This window comes from Episyrphus balteatus, chromosome X (assembly GCF_945859705.1).
Source record: "Episyrphus balteatus chromosome X, idEpiBalt1.1, whole genome shotgun sequence".
NCBI lineage: Eukaryota > Metazoa > Arthropoda > Insecta > Diptera > Syrphidae > Episyrphus > Episyrphus balteatus.
In genome coordinates, this window is record NC_079138.1 from 3,603,832 (window position 1) to 3,630,173 (window position 26,342).

General features: G+C 30.0%; 1 protein-coding gene across 1 annotated transcript in view; it reads right to left on the reverse strand.

Moving 5' to 3' along the window:
• Positions 1 to 20,619, reverse strand: part of LOC129920542 (vacuolar protein sorting-associated protein 29) — a 501,662-nt gene extending 481,043 nt beyond the window's left edge. Inside the window, exon 1 of the mRNA XM_056001862.1 lies at positions 20,608 to 20,619. Within this exon, the coding sequence (XP_055857837.1) occupies positions 20,608 to 20,610 (3 nt within the window). The 5' untranslated portion in view covers positions 20,611 to 20,619. The remainder of the gene's footprint in view (positions 1 to 20,607) is intronic.
• Between the last annotated feature and the right edge of the window lie 5,723 nt (positions 20,620 to 26,342).

Here is a 26,342-nt window from a genome sequence, read left to right on the forward strand (position 1 = left end):
GGACTATGACGCTAGAGGTCTGGGTTGGATTCCCAGCCTCCAGCACTATATTTTTCTCTACAGGTACTGCTTTTTGCTTCCAACAATATAAGGACTCAACGGTTAATTGTCCTTTTGAAATTAAATCATAACACATGGGAATGCGGTTTGGATCTGTTATCACTACTCACTAGGCTTTGCACCTTCATTGTCTGTCGGTCTTGCCACAAACTTTTTATTTCATTTAATACATTTTTGTTGTCCTTCGCTGGTGAAAATGGTTTGTGTTCATACGCTAATGTATACCCTAAAGGGGTTTATATTTATTAAATGATTGCTGCGGCTTCACCTCCTATTTTGGGAGTCCACTGAAATTTTGGTGGAAAAATCCACCTCCAGCAACACCATATGAGCACCATATGAGAAGAAAGCCGCTCCTCATCACATCTTTCAGTAAAACAACTTCTGAAGAAATATTTTATGATTTGCGGCCGGCGGGGGCGTGTCTTCTTTGTTAGACAGTGTCCAGTTAGAAACCCTATAAATAATGTAATAGGTATGGTTCCCCATTTATATTTGAAATTGTATTTAGATTATTTTAAACACTGCTTCATTGTGTTGCACTCCACCTCTTGACGAATCTGGTGAATTTTTGTAAGTTCACCTGTGAAAATAAGAAAACATAAACAAATTTTAATAAATTTGGTAGATAGTAGAGAAAATGTGGGCGTTTTTTTCATATTTCTGTGATATGAAATAACTTTGTTTGGACTTGTATCGTCATCTTGAAAGTCTGCATGTTTGAAACGACTCATCTGAAAGAAAGAAATATCAACTTTCAAAAGATTACCAAACGATTTAAAATTCTATCCTTAAATTTATTGCGAAAAGCTAATTGACTTAAAAGTCTTTAGTTATAGATATAGATTCCTTCAATGATACTATTGTTAATGGAACATGTTCGTAAATTTTGCGTACTGTCCATAACTTTTTAGTTCCCTTTACATCCGTTTGCCTAAATCTCGTTCGCTGCATTTCCAGCAAACTTAATGCTTCCTACAGTTTAATCAATAGGTTTTTTTTTTATACGAATTTTTAAGACACTAAAACAAATTATTACTCTCCAGTCGTTAGAGGCGACTATAATACACTTTTCGTTAACTTATTACACTTAACTTACCTATTATACTACAAAATGTGAATTCAAATATTAGAATTACCTTTTAACAAAAATGGAAAAAGGGTCAAATATTTCTTTACTCCTGTCGTATAAGTACGACGCATATCGATAAAAATACACTAAAATTATACCGTTTCAATGATGCTATGGATAATCCTTCAGTTATTGATTCTGAACATTGAACATTACTCGTAGCATCTTGGATCCAAACATTCGAAAATGTCCCAAATAGATCTATATGGAACAGTTAATTCCTATTCAGGTCTACATTTAAGCATTTTTAATGTTTTTAACTATTTTTCTTTCTTAAATTAAATTTAAAATTATTATCACTTTCATAAAAAAAAAAAAAAAAATTACAACGTACATTATGTATAATTGTATTTCGATGAGATTTTCCATTCTATTTATTTGTTTGATAATTCCTAGAAAAATGATATACACTTACACTTTTGCATGGAATGCAATTTAATCATCTTATTGTTGAGATCCTTAGAATCTCTTTGGGAAACTGTTTCCAATCCTTCCGTGACAATATGGATGCCCTTAACCTGGGTGACCATGCCTCCGGTGTTCCACGTTCCAAGTTTAGTTGGACTTGGATTTATTGTTTTTTTTTTTTTTTGTTTTTTGTTTTTTAACAGCGTTGAACGCTGTTAATTTTTTTATGTTATATTTCTTAAATATAAGAAAAATAACATAAATTCAAAGTCCATTTATAGTCTAATATTACATTCATACAAACATAGTATGAACACAAAAATATATATAAGAAAAATAACATTAATCTTTACAAAAATATTTTTGTATTATGAGATCTTCATAAACTGTACCGTCTTTTTCTGTCCTTGATTTAAACAAACAAATTTCTGGAATTTTTCCACGTTAATCCTGTCCTCGTAAAAATTGGATTTTTTTCCTTTTCGATATCCTCATGTATCTTCTAGAACATTTTTGATTCCTCTTCTTTTTCATTAGGAAGTTTTTATCCTTGAGCGAATACAGCTTTGATGCACTTCATTACTTCAACTATACACAACATAGTAGGACCAATTTTTTGAAATTTCAATATTTTTGTCCCGAATTCAAAGAATTTCTGTAATTGTGCATATTAGACATTGCACAGCCTGACGAGACGCTTATTAATGAGGTGCACCAAACACACTCATTTTCATTAATTATTTTTTCTTTTAAAAAAATCACTTTAGTATTATTTATTTATTTTTTATTTTCACTCACTGGTTAAAGCTTATTATCACTCCTCGGGGGTGAGGGGAGGTAGCACATAAATGAATTATAATTTAATTAAATGAAATTTAAAGGACAACTTCAACAAAAAAAAAAAAACATAAAAATAATAAACATATCTCAGAGCTTTTATTTGAACAACTTATTTACGTTTACCCGTAAAATTTTGTGGAGTCTTGTACATATGCTTTATGTACATAGACGCTGCATCGTCCAATGTGTTACTTTACACCTTTAACTTTTGGTCCTTGACTTAGAAGAATTGATGATGGCAAAGGAATTTCACAAAATTACTAAGCAATAAACATTTTCAAGTAAACAATATGGAGTTGTTGGCAATAAATAAATTTGTCTCAATGAATAATCCACACCTTTTACGATCGAAAAGCTAATTGATTTAGTTATAGATAGATTCCTTCAAAGATACTATCGTTAATGGAACATGTTCGTAAATTTTGCGTACTTTCCATAACTTTTTAGAACAAAAGTAAATGTTGATTCACTACATTTACATTTATTTTTCCTATCAATAAACAAATAAAGTCACCTTTATAATTTAACATGGATTTCAATTTCCAAGTTCATTTTAGGCCGTGTGTGAATTGCGTTAAATAGTTAAATTCGTGTTAAATTTTTGACACTATTGAGGTTAATAAAAAAAATTTCAGCTGTATGGATTATTGTTTAAAATGTTTTCTGCCTTTTTTCTGCCATGATACTCCTTTTTAATAAAAAAAAAAAAAACAAAACCATCTGCAAAAAAAATTTAACTGACATTTAACCAGGTCCCAGAGCCCAATAAATTTTTAACAGCTAAAAATTTTGTATTCACCTCAATAGTGTCAAAAATTTAACACGAATTTAACTATTTAACGCAATTCACACAGAATTGTTTATAACAATGTGTCCGCTTTTTGTTGATTATGCGTTGTTCAGTTCGTCCTTCTAGAATATCGGTGTTTTGCTGTCCAATTTCCAACTTCATTGAGTTCGTTCCACCAAGGTGGTTGTAATAACCTCAAATCAGCTCTTTTGACAATTTTTTTCATTTTAGGTATTCATTCCAACCACATACAATTTGTGGTAAGTGAAAGCAAATTTCCGTTGCTAATGCACTATATAAAGTCGATTGAGTGTATTCTTTTTGCACTCTGACTTTTTACACTTTGTCTTTTTACACTTTTACAATTGACACTTGACAGTTTTCGTTCCTTCAAAAAGAAAAAACAAGATTTTGACAGTTGTTTTTGAAATTTACACAACATTGACTTACTTAATCGAAATTAATAACTATTTGCCTGATGCATTTTTATACTGAGTCTGGGGTTCGAAAGAATAAAAGAGAAAATGTTTTGGATTAAATCCTGGAGGAAATAATTATTAAATGATAGAGATTGGAAGGAAGGAAAAAATGAAACAGTAAAATAAAAAAATTTTGGAGGCAATACAAGATGTATAATGTTCTAATGGACTGGAAATCATTATATAGGTATTACTTTTGTTTTTATCACAGTAATTGTCTTCACACGAAGACAACTAAGATATTTTATTAAATCCCAGTATTTAAATCATATTTTTGTCAAATCTACATATAAACCAAACTTAAGACACCTCTTACGAACTGTCCGGACCTGTTTTCATCAGATTTCAGGCTGGTTTCCTTTTCCGGTATCAAAACAGTAAAATAAAATAATAATAAATTTTGATAGATTCTCGCTATAATGTTCTAATGAACTGCAACCAATATTATATGTTAGCTGTCCTGAATAGTCTTGATATACTTTGTGGATTAAACTCCTGAGCAATTCTTACTTTTATGTGAATATAGCTCAAATAGTCGGTATGAAATTTTCTAATCTTCCCCAAAGACAGTTTATTTATTTAATAATATTGATCTACCTGCGTGTGGATTTTCACTTATTGAATTAGAGTCAATATCAAATTCTTTGATGCACTACATACTCTAGTAGTTTCTCCATCTTGAAGCATTTAATGGGCGATGTAATTGATCCTTATTAATGAGGTGCCCAAACACACTACTCATTTCCACTAATAATTTCTTTTTTATCACTCCTCGGAGGCCACTCGCCCACTTTTTGCATTTTTAATAAAATAATTGACTGGACTTTTCTACTTTTAGATCATATTTGAGCATCAGTAAGATCTCCAGATCTTGGACGTCCTCTAAATACTATTGTCCTCCGTATTTTCATTATACTGTACTATAGGAAGAAATGAGAAAAACTCATATATCATATAATGTTTTAAAAATTATTAAATATATCACTTCCGAAAACAACTAAGCATTGTACAATTAGTATAAGTTTCTTCTCAATTCCTATCACCGTTCAAGCTACCATGAAAATCCATGGCAGAGTTTTTAATATAAAATCGTTTGAAATAATGAAATGCTATTCCAACAATACACTTTATACACTTAATACACTTTGACTTTTAAATGCAATTCATATTGCTTAAGAAGAAGGCGTGTTATAACATTTTTGAAAAATTTACTTGACAAATTTACTTTACATACAAAAGTATGTATCCAATAAAATATTTGAGCATCAGCAAGATTACCTGATTTTGGATGTCCTCTAAATACTTTAGTCCTAGGTGATTGCTGCGGCTTCACCTCCTTTTTTTTTGAATCCGCTAAAATTTTGATGGAAGAATCCTTCACCAACATATAAGAAATGTTTTATCGCTATTGCATTTTCTTATTGTTTTAACATCAGGAAGGAAACCTTATTATAAAATGCCTAATTTGTCTCCATTTATATTTGAAATGGTATTTATAATAATTTATTCACTATTTCATTGTTTTACACACAACTTTTTTACGATTCTGGTGGATTTTTGTAAGTTCACTAAGAAAACATAAACAAATTTTAAAAAAATTGTTTGATATCCATTTTTAACAACCATCTTATTCTCAATTCACTGTACCAACAAAAAATTCTTTCCTATCTTTCTATTCCTTCTTTAAAAGACCTTAGGTCTTACAGGCATAAAGTTAAAATTATTATTTATATTATATGAAAAAAATAAAATAAATAAAGGTGATACCTTACCGCAAACTTGATTAACTGCTTCTGGTATATGACATCGGAACACATGACATTGGAACAATATTGTTGAGATCCATAGAATCTCGATTGAAAACTGTTTCCAATCCTTCCGTGACATTATGGACGCCCTTAACCTGGGTGACCATGCCTCCGGTGTTCCACGTTCCAAGTTTAGTTGGACTTGGATTTATTGTTTTGAATAATTTTTATGCACTCACTTCACAACACCCATCAAACTGCATGGGTTTTCACTTTGGATTTCAACCAATTTGTTTCCAAGATCAGTTAAATATAAACATTATTCTTTACAAAAAATATTTTTGTATTATGAGATCTTCATAAACTGTACCGTCTTTTTCTGTCCTATGATTTGAACAAACAAATTTCTGGAATTTTTCCACATTAATCCTGTACTCGTAAAAATTGGATTTTTTTCCTTTTCGATGTCCTCATGTATCTTCTAGAACATTTTTGATTCCTCTTCTTTTTCATTAGGAAGATTTTTGTTTTCTCCCAACCAAACTTTGTGATTATGAATATAATCTTGTTCTAATTCAATCCAATCGTCCAACCAAGAAATTTTGAACTTGTAGCTGTTTTCTGTGATTGTGCTTTAGGTTTTTCGCTTGAAAGCTGACTTCACCCAAATTCACAATGTGAATAGCACTTATTGCTCTTCTTTTCTTTTTTATTCATATATTTCACAGTAATAATTCTTTTTTTTAGCGTTTCATGTTATTTGCTTAACCCATTTCCGGCTAACGTTGCGTTTTTCATGTTTGAAGACTTCTGGAACATAACTGATTATATTTTTAAATAAACTAAAAAATCATTTGGAATGATAGTCAAATTATTTAATCGACTTGTTTTTGGATTTTTTTGTAAAAAGTTTTTTTTTCGAGCTTTTTTGGTGCTATGAAAATTCGAGTTTTTGTAAATGTTGAGATAAAATTTTTGAACTTTTGAAAAATATAATCAAAATTATAATTTTTCTAAATTTTTGAAATAATTTTTTTTTACATGGAGTATGAATAAATTTTATTTGCGTATTTTTATGAAGAAATTAACCAAATAAAGATACACTGGGTAATGAAGGATTGTTAAAAATAAAATAAAAAAATTTGTAATAAGTTATACATTATATTTGGCAATTTTATGCTTTCAAAGATAGGGATTTTGTGCGGTATTCATCAACGTATTTTTGATATAACATCTCTTGCAGGAAAAGCAGTTTGGCTAGAACACTTACAACGTCAAAATGGAGCACTTCATTGGGATTTCCTTCCGTTTCCACCCATCGTTATGATGTTTTCACGAATTGAATTTGGCATTGGAATGTTGACAAGTTTTCCCTATATTCGATCAAACCGTTTTGCCTGATATATTGGTGGATCCATCAAATGATTTGATAAGACTGTTACAATTGTTGTGCCAACGAACAGGTGCAATTTCATTTTCGGTATCGAATGCAAGATCAATGAAACCATCACTTTTTCTCATTTGTTTGAGTTCGGTCAACTCTGATTTACCACTTCTATTCTCACGAACTATGAAGGTTAATACAACACAAGAGTTGGTTTTTTGCTCTGCAAAGAATAAATCAAATTGTGAGACTTAAAAAAAATTGTCCATTGTTGGCTGCTGCTGATTTTGTTTATCGATTTTTGAAAGGAATCAATTCAGAGAAGTTATGACAAGGTAATTGCACTACGATAAGAATTGAATGAAGTAGTCACTTTTATCATTTTTTTGACAACATCAAACACACTGTCATCAAAAGGATGTCGCAAGTGTTCCAGAAAATACGTTTTTTCCTGCAAGAAATGTAATATCTCGATTCATATACAAAATGCTTCGATGAGTACACAAAAAATCTTTCTTAGTAAGCATAAAAATCAAAATATAATGTATAACTTATTATAAATTTTGTTATTTTATTTTCAACAACCTTTTATTACCCAGTGTATCTTTATTTAGTTCATTTCTTCATAAAAATACTCAAATAAAATTTATTCATACTCCATGTAAAAACCTTTGCGCAGTGATTAATGCGATGGGCTATGACGCTAGAGGTCTGGGTTCGATTCCTAGCCTCCAGCACTTTTTTTTTTTCTCTACAAGTACATACTGCCTTTTGCGAGAAATTAAAAGGCTTTCAAGATGATCCCACCAAAATAGGAACATTTCTTTGAAATCTTCCATAATTTTGGCTATGTATGGCAAATGCATTTCAATACTATGATACTATATAAGAGGAAGTTTTTATCCTTGAGCGAATACAGCTTTGATGCACTTCATTACTTCAACTATACACAACATAGTAGGACCAATTTTTTTATATGGCAATATTTTTGTCCCGAATTCAAAGAATTTCTGTAATTGTGCATATTAGACATTGCACAGCCTGACGAGACGCTTATTAATGAGGTGCACCAAACACACTCATTTTCACTAATTATTTTTTCTTTTAAAAAAATCACTTTAGTATTATTTATTTATTTTTTATTTTCACTCACTGGTTAAAGTTTATTATCACTCCTCGGCGGTGAGAGGAGGTTTTTTTTTGTTTTTTTAACAGCGTTGAACGCTGTTAATTTTTTTATGTTATATTTCTTAAATATAAGAAAAATAGCATAAATTCAAAGTCCATTTAGAGTCTAATATTACATTCATACAAACATAGTATGAATACAAAAATACATATAAGAAAAATAACATTAATCTTTACAAAAATATTTTTGTATTATGAGATCTTCATAAACTGTACCGTCCTTCATAAACTGTACCGTCTTTTTCTGTCCTTGATTTAAACAAACAAATTTCTGGAATTTTTCCACATTAATCCTGTACTCGTAAAAATTCGATTTTTTCCTTTTCGATATCCTGCATAATAGCACTTTTGCCAGCACTACCAATTAATTTTCAGTTCACACGAAACAAATATACAAAACGAATGAATACACTAGCGATCTAGTGAAAACGGACGTTAAAAGTCTATCTTCATTCCTAAGAAGCCCCGAGTGGTTCAGCTAGTGAGTTCCAACTTGCTAGTCTTTTGTGGTATCACAATGGATCCATAAGGGTCTAAGTTTGTCGGGTAATTTGCCTGAAAACCACTGCTACCTAACCTAAGTGGATTATTCCGTCTGTTTTGGAATACCTGTTTGGGATTTCCCTCCTCTAGAGGTCTGGGTTCGATTCCTAGCCTCCACCACTTACACATTGTATTCTTCTTGACATGTACTGCCTCTTGCGAGGTTTTTAAGAATATTAAGACTCAAAGGTTAATTGTATTAGGTCCTTTTCATTCATTGAAATTAAATTTGTACACATGGGAATTTTGGTCTGGATATTTTATCACTAAGCCTTGCACCTTCACAAACTTTTTATTTCATTTAATAAATTTTTGTTGTTCTTCACTGGTAATAATTACCCTTCACTGGATTAACTCGTAATAAGATAGATTTATAGGTTAGGTGCGGTGAAAATAAGAAAATATAGAAATAAGAGAGCATGTGGATGGAAAATTCACTGCCTGAAAGTTTTGGGAGTTCGTCATATTCCTTTAGGAAATGATATAAAAGCATCAATGGTTTTTGACTTTTCGAATTACTTTTATCGTCATATTATTATTATTTTCTAACCAACAAAATATTTTAAAAATTGTAGTTTTCAATCCGGAACACACTATCACTAAAGAATTTAAAAAGCTAATAGACTTAAAAGTCCGGGTGGGTTCATAGTTCATTAATAGTTTTAGGTTCTTCAGCTTTTTAATGACTGACGGAATCATGACGTTTCACTGATACTTTGTATAAACCTTCGTTTACTGATTGTACAGCGATGCTATTTCGGTTGAGGTTTCCGAAAATGATCCCAATCTGCCTAAGATTTTGTAAAAAATCTCATTATTTACAACTTTTGTTGACACTGTTTTTTTTTTTTGAATAAAACTCACCTTTTATGAAAAATAGGCATATTTTTGCCAAATCTATAAAATAAAATAAACATCTTTAAGGAATTTGCCGGACCTGCTTTCACCAGATTTCAAGCAAGGTTCGGTTTCCGGTATAAAACAGTAAAATAAAAAATGACCCCCAGTTATAATGTTCTAATGGACTGCAAACAATATTATTTGCTGCTATTATTGTTATGATGGTTATTGTCAGTTGTTGTCTTCACACGAAGAAGCTGTCCTAAATAGTTTTGATATACTTTGTCGCTTGAGAATCGCCTGATAAATTCTTACATTTATGTGAATATAGCTCAAATAGTCAGTATGAAATTTTCTAATCTTCCCCAAAGACAGTTTATTCATTTAATAATATTGATCTACCTGCGTGTGGATTTTCACTCATTAAATTAGAGTCAATATTAAATTCTTTGGTGCACTACATATTCTAGTAGTTTCTCCATCTTGAAGCAGGATTCTGAAGCAGTTTAATGGGGTGCCCAAGCACACTTTTCATTTCCACTAGTTATTTCTTTATTTCAAATCACTTTATTTATTTTTTTGTTTGCTCACTTAAATATTTGCATGAGAGAACCTTGACTCAGTCGGTGGAATGTGCATGTGGAGATCGAGATGAGAGGGAGGATTGGAGGCATGTGCTCCGCGAGCTTCCGCGATATACCCACTTCAGGAATCTCACTGCAATGGGTGTAGAGCGGGTAGATGACGCTTGGGACTTTAGTCGAGTTCTCCTAACAAGAGAAAAGGCTAGAAGTCTAGCCATCTTCGCTGAACGGGTTTCCAAGATTCGTTAGCATTTTGTTCTTGTTTTTATGTACTACTTTGCAACAAGGGGTTCTTCCATTGCGGGTTCTTGTTGGCAGGACTTGACTGCTTGTTTACATGAAGTCAAGAATAATCGCCCGGAATCTGCACGGAACTAGTTGGTCTGCGACTGTGCATGTCTGAAGTCTCTGGGTGCTTTGGCAGGTTAGATTATTAATTCGCAATCCCCAAATCCTACAGCGGGTGAAAAAGCCTGTTGTGGGATTACCCTAACGTGTTTTCTTGTCCATAGTGATGGCGCCTTTTGGCTTGAGTTTTTACTTTGGTCTAATGGGCTGGATCTGTGGATATGCAGGAGAAGATGTGGGGAGTGGGATGCCTAATTTCAGGTTATGTTTAATTTTTCGCAACTCCTTGAGGCTATAGTTGGTAGATGATTGGGTGGGACTGTGGCCTTGTTGGTCTCATTCTGACTCTCTTGCTGCCTGCTATGGGATCACCCCAAAGTGTTTGACTGCTGTGGTGATGGTGCCCTTTGTCCTAGGTGTTGCACTTAGTGGCATTGGGACTGGAGTCATGGCAGTGGATTATGTGGGGATTGGGGTGCCTGCTCTTTGTGTCTAATGGGGCTTTGGGAGTGCAGAGTGACTTGCAGTTTCGGCGCGAACTAACCGGTTGCAAGTTGTAGCTATGTGTGTGTCCTTGCAGAAGTTGTTGGCTGTCTGGGGCTCCTTGGCGAGGATGAGAGCATGTGACATGTACTCGCTCTCTTCATTTGGGTGTCCTCTGGTGGTTGTTCGTGGATGTTTTTTATATAGTCGTGCCTCGGTTTGAGCTCTATGGGGTTTCAAGGTGTTCTCGCTGTTTTTTTTTTTTTTATAATTATTTTTAATTTTCTCACTTAAAGAGTTTGGACTGTCCATAATATTATTATCAAGTAACACTTTGCGATCAAGGTGTTTTGTACTTATTTTAAATTTTTCAATTTTGTTTTATTGAATAATTGACAATTTATTTACAACTGACTTAAGCTGAACTTATTTCTAGTGAAATAAATTGATTGATATAAAATATGTTGGCACGGGGCCTAACCTTTTACAATGAATAAAAAATAAAAAATAAATAAATATAGTAGGTACATGAATAGGCTTAATTTTACAAGTCTACTGACTACGTTATCCTCGGGGTGTTCCGTCCCGGTTGCCATTGCCAGTTGTGGTATTGATTATGATGGGTTGGGTGGTATGGCATTTAGCCGCGGTATTAGGCCGACTGCGTATCGGCGTAAGAGTAAATGTGAGCGTACAGCATTTTCTCGCACTCACTTGCAAGAGGCTGGTCTGACGTCAGCATACTATATAAGAGGAAGTTTTTATCCTTGAGCGAATCCAGCTCTGATGCACTTCATAGGATGTTGATGGTGTATGAATTAATATTCGTTTGACAACGGCAGGACTGACTTGTCGGTAAGCATAAGCTCCACAAGCACCACAATAGCTATGTGTGTGCAAGGTGTCTTTTTTTTAACTATTCTTGTTTTGTAGGACGAAAACACCCAAATCTTTGTTCAATTCATTTGACTTGTGCAAAGGTGTTCTTGTCTTCTGTCCTTTTTCTTTCATAAAAAAAACTAATCACTACGCTTGATTTTGCACATAAATGCAAAACATTGTAACTATGAAGATTGTTCCTACCCGAATCTTCTTCTGGGGATATAATCACAATTCCTCACTCATAATATTAAAAATATTCCTAAGATACCTTCTTTCATGTAACTTTCTTCCTCTCAATTGGTTAAAATATAAGATAATTCTTTTTCCGAAAAAGGACATTTAATAGTAAATTTAATTTTATGTTTGTCTTGTTTTTATCCTCGTTCTGCGCTTTTTTCTATCCTTTATTGAATTGAATATTTATTAAATGGTATTAATTCAAAAAATATTAAAGAAAAAAGAATAAAAATAATTGAAATCAACGAGGGTCATCATGTCCTCTATTCCAGTTCTTTTTTATAATAATAAATAATTAATAATAATAAATAATAAAAATATAAAATGGAGTTTTCTCCACACGAAGAAGCTGTCCTCAATTGTTTTGATATACTTTGTGGATTAAGCGCCTGAGCAATTCTTACTTATGCGAATATAGCTCAAGTAGTCCGTATGAAATTTTTTCTTTACATAGTTCAATTAATGGCCAAGTCTATGGTATAAGTCATTACTTCGACTAAACACAACATAGTAGAACCCATTTTTTTAAATGGCAATATTGTCCTCCTAAATTCAAAGGGGTTGTGTAATTGTGCATATTAGACATTGCACAGCCTGACGAAACACCGCTGCTAATTATATTTTTTTAAATAAATCACTTTAAAGAACATTCCTCGCCTAAATAAAATATTCTCTAAATCCTATTGTCCTCCGTATTTTCATTATACTGTATTATAGGACGAATTTTGAGTTTCCATGTGGATTGACTCTCTAAAGGATAATTTCCAATGTTCTTCTGTTAGAATTTCCATTTCCACCTTTCAGTATGTTTATTTTAAAATAATTTTGTACTAATTTTCGCTTTTTTGTTTATGAATAACAGAGTTTTTTTTATTTAACGTTTTAAAATGAGTTAAAAGAGTTAAAAGACATATAAACTTAAGGTTAAAGTATTATTTCTACAGCACATGTACACTTTCACACAGCTCTTAGTTATTATTTATTATTATTATTTTTATTATTATTATGTTAAACTACAAATACCCTTTATATCCATTATTATTGTTTTATAAGCATAATAAAAATTAATTCACTTAAAATAAAAAAAAAAAAATTGAAAGTTTTTTGTTATGTTTGAATCATAGCTACGATAGATTTCATAACTAGGTTATAATTTGGTTCCTTCTGGTTTATAATTTTATATTCACACTTGGATTTTAGTCATCACATTTTTTTATTTTTATTTTTGTTAAATGTTAATGTTTTTTCTTGTCACTTTGGTGGGGGAAATACAACATTAATTTTTTATGCACTTTATAAATTTTATGATTTTCTATACCCTGAAAAAGTCTTATAATGGATTTTGGGGGATATTTGTCAATTTAACTTAACTATCCTTAAAACGGCCATGGTATGTGGGTTGAAGCAGATTGTAGTGCTTCTGCAATTCTTAGCTTAGATTCCACTCTCGGTCTTGTTTAGTTCGTCAGTCAGACATTTGACTGTTTTCCTTCCCTTTACATTCTTTTGCCTAGATCTCTTTACTCCTGTCATATAAATACGACGCATATCGATAAAAATACACTAAAATTATACCGTTTCAATGATGCTATGGATTCTGAACAGTGAACATTACTCGTAGCATCTTGGATCCAAACATTCGAAAATGTCCGAAATAGATCTGTATGGAACAGTTAATTCCTATTCAGGTCTACATTTAAGCATTTTTAATGTTTTTAACTATTTTTCTTTCTTAAATTAAATTTAAAATTATTATTACTTTCATAAAAAAAAAAAAAAATTACAACGTACATTATGTATAATTGTATTTCGATGAGATTTTCCATTCTATTTATTTGTTTGATAATTCCTAGAAAAATGATATACACTTACACTTTTGCATGAAATGCAACACTTTTATCATCTCCACTGATTCTATGGATTGAGATCCATAGAATCTCGATTGGAAAATGTTTATTATCCTTCCGTGAAAATATGGACGCCCTTAAAATGGGAGACCTGCATGCAACGTTCCAAGCTTATTTAGGCTTGGGATTTATTCATGATCTGATCTTTACCACTGAGGAAGCCTTTATTGTTATTTGTATCGGAATCGCTGGTAAAAAATGTATCCAGAGAGAATTCTAAATATTTTTAAACTTTCATTTTCTACAGATGCCATAATGTGTTTTTGGTGAATTCCGATTTCCATTGTACGCATCATTTGATGGAAGCTAAGTTAGCTTTCTTTCTATGTGGGTTGAAGCGGATTTTAATGCTTCTGCAAAGCTAAGATTAGATCACAATATCATTTGGTCCTCCAGCACACTAGTTTTAATTTTCAAGAGTTTATTTTAAACCCCCAATTCAACCTCGAATGTTTCGACTCTTCTGGCAGTTAGTATATCGGGGAATCATTGTTTTTCTTTCGTTAAACGCAAAATATTCACATCGCAAACAAAAATTTATGGATTTATGTGTTTTTTCTTCAAAGTGTTTTAAATATTCAGAATGTTAATTAAAATTAATTCATACAAAAGTGAACCCCAAAAATTTTACCAACCACCAAAAAAAAATATAGAATGCATGACTAAGTTACTCGAACTTCAAGTTTCTTAAAATTCTTAAACTTATTAAAAATATATAAAATTCTTCCTTTAAAAGCAAGAAAACAACATCTTCTGAGCTTCAAAAAAAGTGGTAAACAATCTGATTTCTTTTATTAGGATGCATTTTTAGAAAAAAAAAATAATATTTCTAAGTCAGAGCCGTTTTTGCAAAAAATAATTTTTTTATAAATATTTTTTCATTTTATCATGCAAATACAATATTTGAAAGTGAAAGTGATTTCACTCAGAAATTCTCCTCATTTTTATTTTTTCACAATTTCAATCGAAAATACACATAACATCATAAAAATTCTTGTTATTCTTTTGTAAATGAAAAGGTTCGTTCTTTGTGATTCTCATCATTTCAAGGGACTCTATTTTGTATAGGAAATTACATTTTCCATTCATTTTTTTAAAATAATTTAAATAAAAGGATTGAAAATTTATTGGTTTAAAGATAAATCCAAATTTTCAAGACACTAGACAAAATTGATCCGCCCCCTTCGGGTACGGGGTGGAAGAATATACCCGAGGTAGGCATGCCTGTCGTAGGAGGCGACTAAAATGCTTCTTTTTTTTCGTTTATGTTTTTCACATTTAATTTTGTTTTTTTTTTTTTTTTTCCTTTGAACACTCTTATTGATAATAAATCTAAACTAAAGTTATTATCATAAATTGCAAGCAGGAGGACCAGAGTATGCAATAATTGCTGCATCCGTTACATTGGTTCTGAAATCTTGCAGAGTGTTGAGGTGTTTAATGTACGCACCGATGTGCAGTGTTGCGATCACCTAATTAAATTTTTTGTTTTGTCATTGTTATTAACATTTCTAATATTTATTCTAAAATACCTTTGCACTAATTTTTTTTTGTTTTCCTTTTTCGAGAGGAAATAAAAATCACTTTTGAAATTAAATTTAATGTTCCAAATTTATCTCACAACAAATTGATGCATTTTATTACGTGCAAGTGGATTATTCCGTCTGTGTTGGATTTCCTGTATGAAAGTATACCGTTGATGGACTATGACGCTAGAGGTCTTGGTTGGATTCCCAGCCTCCAGTTCTATATTTTTCTCTACAGGTACTGCTTTTTGCTTCCAAGAATATAAGGACTCAACGGTTAATTGTAGTTGGTCCTTTTGAAATTAAATCATAACACATGGGAATGCGGTTTGGATCTGTTATCACTACTCACTAGGCTTTGCACCTTCATTGTCTGTCGGTCTTGCCACAAACTTTTTATTTCATTTAATACATTTTTGTTGTCCTTCGCTGGTAAATGGTTTGTGTTCATACGCTAATGTATACCCTAAAGGGGTTTACAACAATTACTTATAAAATATATAAAAAAATACGTTTTGATATATATTTTTGGAGTATCACAGATGAGATGATTGAATCTTCATCTGAAGCGCGAAAAAGTTCATATTTTTTTGTGCTCGCGAGATAATCTCGCAATTAGATTCGTCTTCTTTTATGTGCCTGCAATGGAGGCGGTGGTGTAGTCGACGGACTATTCGACTCCAATGACATTGAGTACCTTTAGGAGGAGAATCTGGAAAAGAAGAAAGCCGCTCCTCATCACATCTTTCAGTAAAACAACTTCTGAAGAAATATTTTGAGATTTGCGGCCGTCTTCTTTGTTAGACAGTGTCCAGTTAGAAACCCTATAAATAATGTAATAGGTATGGTTCCCCATTTATATTTGAAATTGTATTTAGATTATTTTAAACACTGCTTCATTGTGTTGCACTCCACCTCTTGATGAACCTGGTGAATTTTTGTAAGTTCACCTGTTAAAATAAGAAAACATAAACAAATTTTAATAAATTTGGTAGATAGTAGAGAAAGTGTGGGCGTTTTTTTTCATATTTCTGTGATATGAATGAAATAACTTTGTTTGGACTTGTATCGTCATCTTGAAAGTCTGCATGTTTGAAACGACTCATCTGAAAGAAAGAAATATCAACTTTCAAAAGATTACCAAACGATTTAAAATTCTATCCTTAAATTTATTTCGAAAAGCTAATTGACTTAAAAGTCTTTAGTTATAGATAGATTCCTTCAAAGATACTTTCGTTAATGGAACATGTTCGGGATCGGCGGTCGGCTCAAGACTCTTTTGCAACATTTATTTAATCAAATCCAAGTATTGTGTTTCCTGGTTGCCAAAGATTGCAGGCACTGAAGCAAAAATTCTTAGAGATTTCATAAAAAAAAAGAATTACAATGTACATTATGTATAATTGTATTTCGATGATATTTTCCAACTCATCCGCAATAACTATAGGTGAAAACCAACAAATAAAGCTTTTCGTATCATTTGTATTTGCCACCGTTTTTCAAATATCACCACTCACTGAATATCCTTTTTTTTCTGTTGCAATAATATAAAGTCGATTGAGTTTAGTTGGACTTGGATTTATTGTTTTTTTTTTTTTTTGTTTTTTAACAGCGTTGAACGCTGTTAATTTTTTTATGTTATATTTCTTAAATATAAGAAAAATAACATAAATTCAAAGTCCATTTATAGTCTAATATTACATTCATACAAACATGGTATGAATTCAAAAATATATATAAGAAAAATAACATTAATCTTTACAAAAATATTTTTGTATTACGAGATCTTCATAAACTGTACCGTCTTTTTCTGTCCTTGATTTAAACAAACAAATTTCTGGAATTTTTCCACGTTAATCCTGTCCTCCTAAAAATTGGATTTTTTTCCTTTTCGATATCCTCGTGTATCTTCTAGAACATTTTTGATTCCTCTTCTTTTGTCATTAGGAAGATTTTTTTTTTCTCCCAACCAAACTTTGTGATTATGAATATAATCTTGTTCTAATTCAATCCAATCGTCCAACCAAGAAATGTTGAACTTGTAGCTGTTTTTTGTGATTGTGCCCTAGGTTTTTCGCTTGAAAGCTGACTTCACCCAAATTCACAATGTGAATAATTGAAATTTATTATTTTTATTTAAAAGACTATTGATGATAAAATGTACTAGAACTATTATATTATATAAACTGCAAGCAAGAAGAACAGTGTAGGCAGTTTTTGCGGTTTCGGTTACATTCGTCCTGAAATCTTTATTATGTGCAAGTGAATTATTCCGTCTGTTTTGGAATACCTGTTTGGGATTACCCTCCTCAAATATACCTTTGCGATGCGATGGGCTATGACGCTAGAGGTCTGGGTTCGATTCCCAGCCTCTAGCACTTTTTTTTTTCTCTAGAAGTACATACTGCCTTTTGCGAGGAATTAAAAGGCTTTCAAGATGATCCCACCAAAATAGGAACATTTCTTTGAAACCTTCCATAATTTTGGCTATTATGGCAAATGCATTTCAATACTATGTTCATCTTCGCAGTTTTCATGTCCATGCATGAAAAGTGGCCTGTTTTCTCCAAGTGAGCATTTATTTGGGAATCTATTTTGAGATCATACAAAGGTGTTTTGTACTTATTTTAAATTTTTCAGTTCAGAAGTTTTTATCCTTTAGCGAATACAGCTTTAATGCACTTCATTACTTCAACTATACACAACATAGTAGGACCAATTTTTTGAAATGGCAATATTTTTGTCCCGAATTCAAAGAATTTCTGTAATTGTGCATATTAGACATTGCACAGCCTGACGAGACGCTTATAAATGAGGTGCACCAAACACACTCATTTTCACTAATTATTATTTTTTCTTTTAAAAAAATCACTTTAGTATTATTTATTTATTTTTTATTTTCACTCACTGGTTAAAGTTTATTATCACTCCTCGGATGTGAGGGGAGGTATCACATAAATGAATTATAATTTAACTAAATGAAATTTAAAGGACAACTTCAACAAAAAAAAAACTTCAGTTATCCATTCCGCATATGCCCCAATTAAGATACTACTAAGTCTTGTCAAAATCATTGCTAGTCTTTTGAGTCTCCATGTGGATTGACTCGCTAAAGGATAATTTGCAGTGTTGCTCTTAGATTTAGTTATATCGCTAAGACAAATGTTTTGCAAAATTTCTTTAGCTAAGTGTAAAGAAATGTGAGTTCGAGAAGTTTCGTTGGTCATATAATGTTATATTTCTCTAAATGAGAAAATATATCACTTCCGAAAACAACTAAGCATTGTACAATTAGTATAAGTTTCCATCTTTTGGTGTACATGCACCAGAACTGCTGCTTACTACTGCACCGTTGTCGATCTTTTTTCCCTTTGGTGTTGCTTTCTTGTTTCTTCCTGCCGACGAAGAATGTTGTTTGGATACCTCCTTTTGCCTCTGTACATTTGCTTCATTGCATTTAAGAACTCTGTTCTCGGGTACCCATCCGTCCCAATTTTTATTCCACCCGGCATAATGAATGTAATATTTTACTTGTTTATCTTTTGTAATTGTGCTCTTAAGAGCCTTCGCTTCATAGATGAGTGGCCCATGAAAACACAATACTTTTTCGCCTTCAGAAAATTTTAATTTCGCCGTCATGTCACTTGTTTTTGTTTTAACATATCGAAGGAAACCTTATTATAAAATGCCTAATTTGTCGCCATTTATATTTGAAAATTTGTTCGCCACATTTCGTTCAATACCATCCATCAGTCCATCAAAAAACTGTGCAATGGTTTGTTGCTTATCGATGGGTTGCGATTGAATAATGTTTTCTTTGAGTGATCTAAAATAGATCATTGATTCTTGCAGTCTTCTGATATTTTCTGAAATCTCTTTAATATACTTTTAGAAGTTTTTAGATTTCAGTTACAAACCATTTATCTTATTGTTTTTCTCATGTTAAAATAATATTCTCTGACTAAATTCAAGAGAATTGCCGACAACATGTTCCACAAGTATAACTATTCCGTTATACACATATTCCCTTTGTAAACGTAACTTCCCCTTTTTGCATCCTTCTTACTTTTAAAGTGGAATTTTTACACTACTCTATTATATCCTTTGGTAGATCGCAACACTCTTACTAACATCAACTGGGTTTAGGATCTTTATTATATAGATCAACCTGGTGGGGAAGTCTTTCTATTGTAATCTCCAATCATTTATATTGTAAGATTCAGAAATTTGACTCGAAGTGAGCAAATAAAGAATTTTTTTTTTTTTGGTTATCATAAATTGTATTTGATCTCACTGTTTTTTGTTGAATCCTTGAAAATTACTTCACTTTTTGCAAGCGAATTGGCTAGAAGTAAGAAGACTAAGTAATTCTACTATTTTAAGAATACTGAAAATTGTAACACATTTGATTGTACTTCTAGCAAAATTACATAAAAAATTCTTCTGTATGGTATACTTCATAACTATGGAGACCATCTATTTAGAGAGGACAGTCCTCTTTTTTCGTTACTGTGTCCTCTTTTCTTCCATCACCTTTGAATCCATTTTTTTTTATATGACAACCTATAATAAATGTTTTTAAATATTCCAAAAGGAATTTTTTGAATTTTTATCCAAAACAGCAAGAATATCAACCTTTTTTTTTTCTTCCATCACCTTAAAGTCGATTATTTTATATCGCAACCTATAAAGATATTCTGTATCATCTAAAAGTTTATTATTTAAGCTTTAATATGATGTTTTAATCATATTTGTACAACATCTAGAAAAAAAGTTACAATTTTTTAAAGCCAACCATGCTGAAATTTCAAACTGATGCCTTAAGGTTCCCAGCATGCATTTGGTAAAATATTGCTAGAAGTCCCTTTTTATAAAATACATTTATAATCCTCTTGAAAGTAATGACGAGATTACTAATCTAACAAGTGCTTTTGTATGCTTTTTCATCATATTTTAATTCTTTTCTAAATTTTTACATTTTTATTTTTATTTCTTTTTTAATGGACCCCAGCTCGTGCGGTATCTGGGGGGGAAAGGGGCGTGGGATAATTTTTTTTTTATTTAAAATTTAATATTTATATTTTTCGGTTTTTTTTTAATTTTTCACCAAAATTAATAAATTCATACCAATTTTCATATCATTGTGCTACTTGATGAACTAATTTGTACATAATTCCGGTTACTATTCATTTCTACTAACTAAAGACATTAAAAAAAAAAACAAAAACCATTTTTTTTTTTTTTTGAAAAAATCAATTTTTCGAAAACGTGTTGATAAAATTTTTTGAAAATTTATTTTTATGTTTCAAACATGTTTCCTTCAGAATAGCACACTTAATATTTTTTTGAAAAACTTTTGAAAAAAAGAATCCAAAAATTCTTTGATATATAATTAAAATGTATTTTCAGTTTTCAAAAAACACTAAAAAAGTGCCGATACGATATATGCATCCGCAAATGCTTTCGTACTCGGTGTAAATGGACCCCAGCGCGTGCGGTATCTGGGGGGGAAAGTGGCGGGGAGTTATAAAAAAAATACATTTTTTTTTTTTTGAAAAAAAATTAACGGTACCTACTTTTTTGAAAAGTTTTTTTTGGTTTTTGGAAAAATCAATTTTTTAAAAATTTATTTTTATGTTTCAATTATGTAATTATTTCATCAGAATTGCACAATTAATATATTTTTGAAAAACTTTTGAAAAAAAGGGTCCTTCAAGTTTTGAAAAAAAAAATCCAAAAATTCTTTGACATATATAAGAAATTAAATTGTATTTTCAGTTTAAATATTAAAACCATTTAAAAGAGTGTTTTTGTTATTTAAAAACAATTCTTAATAGTTTTTTTACACTTTTTTAAATTAATAATTTTTATTTTATTAAGCCTATACAAAAATTTATTATACTTGCGCCCCAGTCGTGCATTTTATTTTTACCTTAATTAAACCAAAATTTGTCTCCACACTTTGATCCGAAAATATCTACTTCCGATTGTAAGGAATTAACACATGTTTTGTTGCAAATAATTCCATAACCAGAACTCGAAGAAACATTTGGTTTTTTTTCATGTATGAATAGAGCTTAAAAATACCTTTCTGTTGATTCTAACTCAATGGATTTGGAATTCCTTTGATATACGTATCACTATTAACTATTTTTTGTATTTTTTTTTTAACACTTCAAAAAACACTAAAAAAGTGCCGATACGATATATGCATCCGCAAATGCTTTCGTACACGGTGTAAATGGACCCCAGCGCGTGCGGTATCTGGGGGGGAAAGAGGCGGGGAATTATAAAAAAATACATTTTTTTTTTTTTTTTTTAAATTACGGTACCTACTTTTTTGAAAAAGTTTTTTTTGGTTTTTGGAAAAATCAATTTTTTAAAAATTTATTTTTATGTTTCAATTATGTAATTATTTCTTCAGAATTGCACACTTAATATATTTTTGAAAAACTTTTGGAAAAAAAGGGTCCTTCAACTTTTGAAAAAAATTCCAAATCCAAAAATTCTTTGACATATAAAAGAAATTAAATTGTATTTTCATTTTGAATATTAAAACTATTTAAAATAGTGTTTTTGTTATTTAAAAACAATTTTTAATAAATTTTTACACTTTTTATAAAATTAATAATAAAATGAAATCAAACATTTTATTTTATTAAGCCTATACAAAAATTTATTATACTTGCGTCCCAGTCGTGCATTTTATTTTTACCTCAATTAAACCAAAATTTGTCTCCACACTTTGATCCGAAAATATCTTCTTCCGATTGTAAGGAATAAACACATGTTTTGTTGCAAATAATTCCATAACCAGAACTCGAAGAAACATTTGGTTTTTTTCATGTATGAATACAGCTTAAAAATACCTTTCTGTTGATTCTAACTCAATGGATTTGGAATTCCTTTGATATACGTATCACTTTTAACTCATTTTTGTATTTTTTTTTTTAACACTTCAAAAAACACTAAAAAAGTGCCGATACGATATGCATCCGTTAATGCTTTCGTACTCGGTGTAAATGGACCCCAGCGCGTGCGGTATCTGGGGGGGAGAGTGGCGGGGAATTATAAAAAAAAATACATGGTCTGAATACACTTTGAAAAAAAAAAATCATATTCACATTTTTTTTTTAAATCATTTCGATTTCATGAAATCATTAGCACAACCTATTTCTTACCTTTTCTTTTAATAACTTACTACAAGTACCCTAAAATATAATGGCACTGAATTTCATTTTTTTTTCTAAGCTTATGTGAAGCCGTTTGAAGCTAAAATGTTTGTCTTGATATTTAAATAGAAAAACTATTTAATATCTAACAGAGAATAAAAAATAAAAAACTTTTCGATTAATAATTATATAATATTTATTTATTTTCAGAATAATAATAAAATTAAAAAAAAAAAACAAACAATTTTATCTAAACAAGTGAATTCTGATAATATATATTTTTTTTTGTTAATTAAACGATGTTTAAAGTTTAATAGCCGCAGTCGTATAAAAGCTCAAATCCTTTAATTCAAGGAAATAGATTTAAGAAGAAAAAACTTTAAAATGTTTATAAGATTATAAAGTTAATAAACATACTGTTTAAATTTTTAACTAAAACAAAACAAAATAAAAAAAACTAAATACAGACAAAAATATAAAAAAATATAACAAAAAAAAAAAAAAAAAAGTCACAAATTTGAAAATGAAAACATTCTTTGTTATATTGCTTATTATTGTAATCTGCTTATTTTGAGTTAAAACAAGATATTCCATTAAATCATCTCACACTACTTATTTAAAATGGGTGTAATGCTAAGCCTTTTGTTTTTATGCTTGCTAATGATATTTATTATAAGTTTTCGAGTTCATGACATTTTTAATGGAATAATGATGAATTATTTCAATAAAAAATAAATATTAATAAATTAATAATATAAATTATTTAAAATAAAAGTGTTTGAATATAATAATAAATAAATTCATATCAATCTAAATAGATCACTTTTTATATAAAAAAAAAAAAAATAATGAGAATATTTAATAAATGTAATAAAAAAAAAATTCAAATTTATTGATTGGAAATTGGAAACAAATATATATTGTCGATAATGGTAAATTCGTTTTTAAATTTTTTACTTTTTCTTTCTCTTTTATTTTTTTATGTAATGACTCATTATAGTTTATTAATGGTCTTATTATATATATATTTATCTTTTCGTGTTCAGTGAAGGGAGTTTAATTTCTTTTTTTTCAATTGGAAATGCTATTTCCGCACTGCCAAAAGAGGATTTCTTCTATCGCCACCTTGATTTAACTGCGACCCTGGCTCTAGTTTCAATTTTTCTAAGTTATTTTGATCAACGATTCACATTTTTACCTCATAAATGTAATTTTCTAAAATTTTTATAATTTTTTTTAAATTATTTTATTTAGTTTTCAAAAATGGAACACGCGTCAATTTGCGAAAGCTTTAAAAACTTAACAAAGAAATTTTCATGTTTTGAAAAATTATTAAAAACAAAATTTCAAAATTATTTTATTAATTTTTTTTTTTTAATTAAATTTAACATGCGTTAATTTTTCTAATATTTGAAAATTCAAGTAGGGGAAGTGGGGGCAAGACGGCCTTTTTAGTGTTTAACAGGCTTAAAAAAAAAACAATAAAAAAACATCTTTTAATTAAAATTAAGTTATTCAATAATTTTAATGTTTTTTTGTAAAAGGGTACGACAGATCTAACTGATGAGCCCACTGTCGTACCTGGGCGAAACGCTTTGGAGTTAAAGTCACTTAAAATTGAAAATCAAACATCTAACAAAAAACGGTCTTGCCCCCATAGGCTTTCTTGCCCCCACTTCCCCTACATATTTTCAAAAATTCTCGTAATCTTATAATATCTTTTTGAACATTTTTTGTGTTACTATTATTTCAGAGTGAGGAATTAAAAAAAATGAGAGTTAAACAGAAATGTGAATTTTGGCACTCCTAAGTGCCTTAGGGACATTCGTTGGTAATCGATGGGCTATAAGTAGACAGAAATTTTGTGTGAGTTTTTGTCCCTATTGGGTCAATAGTCAATAACGGATTTTTGGCGTGCGGACTTTTTTTTAGGGTTTCTATTCAAAACAATCCGGGTGGGTTTTGTTTTGCAACCAGATCATTGCTTGGTTTGACTACAGTTTGAATATGATTTAAATGTAATACTTTTTCACTTCGGTCAAATTGGTATAATGTCATTGTTGGCCTTCATCTTCCAAGCGTTCGAATTCAGTTTGGCATCGCTTTATTGCAGAAGTGATTTTTTCACATGGTTTCTGAGTTCATTTTTACGATGTTTACTGGTTCACTTCTTTTTAGGCTTCAAACAAAAAATAAAAATAAAAATAAAAATAAAAATAAAAATAAAAATAAAAATAAAAAAAAAAATAAAAATAAAAATAAAAATAAAAATAAAAATAAAAATAAAAATAAAAATAAAAATAAAAATAAAAATAAAAATAAAAATAAAAATAAAAATAAAAATAAAAATAAAAATAAAAATAAAAATAAAAATAAAAATAAAAATAAAAATAAAAATAAAAATAAAAATAAAAATAAAAATAAAAATAAAAATAAAAATAAAAATAAAAATAAAAATAAAAATAAAAATAAAAATAAAAATAAAAATAAAAATAAAAATAAAAATAAAAATAAAAATAAAAATAAAAATAAAAATAAAAATAAAAATAAAAATAAAAATAAAAATAAAAATAAAAATAAAAATAAAAATAAAAATAAAAATAAAAATAAAAATAAAAATAAAAATAAAAATAAAAATAAAAATAAAAATAAAAATAAAAATAAAAATAAAAATAAAAATAAAAATAAAAATAAAAATAAAAATAAAAATAAAAATAAAAATAAAAATAAAAATAAAAATAAAAATAAAAATAAAAATAAAAATAAAAATAAAAATAAAAATAAAAATAAAAATAAAAATAAAAATAAAAATAAAAATAAAAATAAAAATAAAAATAAAAATAAAAATAAAAATAAAAATAAAAATAAAAATAAAAATAAAAATAAAAATAAAAATAAAAATAAACTTTGAAAGCAATTTTCTTCAAACTTGGTTGAGTGAGATAAAATTTTCAAAAAATTCAATTCAGAGTTTTCGTTAAAAATATTTCGATTTTTTTTTTCAAAATTAATGAACATACTCAAAATTTTGCTTAAATGTGTGAAAAAATAATTTCTTCAAATCGGCATTTCAAATTATTTTAAACTTTAAATAAAGCAAGAAAGTAAAAAAAATAACAACATTATTACAGTCCGAGCCTAATCCTTATGATAGAAATATCTGGGATAGGTGAATTCGATAGTAATAATACTCTCGAGCAGAATTGAGCAATAGAAGGGGAAAGCTTCCATCATACTTAACGTACGCATGGAACAACCAATATCCGAACTCTCCAAGGGATTTCAACCTTATATTGGCATACCGCCTAAACCTCCAAAAGTGTTTCTAAGATCACCCCCCTTAGGACAAAGGGGTCCTCTTGTAGTACCCATTTTGGGCTCACTGTTCATCTCAGTGTTCTTCCTTCTGAGGTGCAGATCTTCTTCCTGTTCGGGTCGCTGGCTTGCATCTTTTCGACAATGTTCTCTGGAATGTTAATAGCAGTGTTTCTCTCCAGTCTTCTTGAGAGTCCCCGTGCTGTCAGGCGGACTCTTAGTTCGGCCGATCCTGTAGAGAAAGGCGTTTAAGAATCCGTGTCAATGAGTAACTGAGTGACGTTATAGTTAACCGTGTTTCTGCTCGTTGCACTCAGCCACATTCCTGATCAGCCTCGATGTCAATTCTGTTTCGTCAGCTTTTTAACATCCTCGGATGCCTCTTCTACTTCCATTTCCACTTTTTTGCTTTGGACGTACTCCCTCTCCTTCGCTAGGGATCACTCTAGCAACTATAAGGACGGCTGGTTCTGACA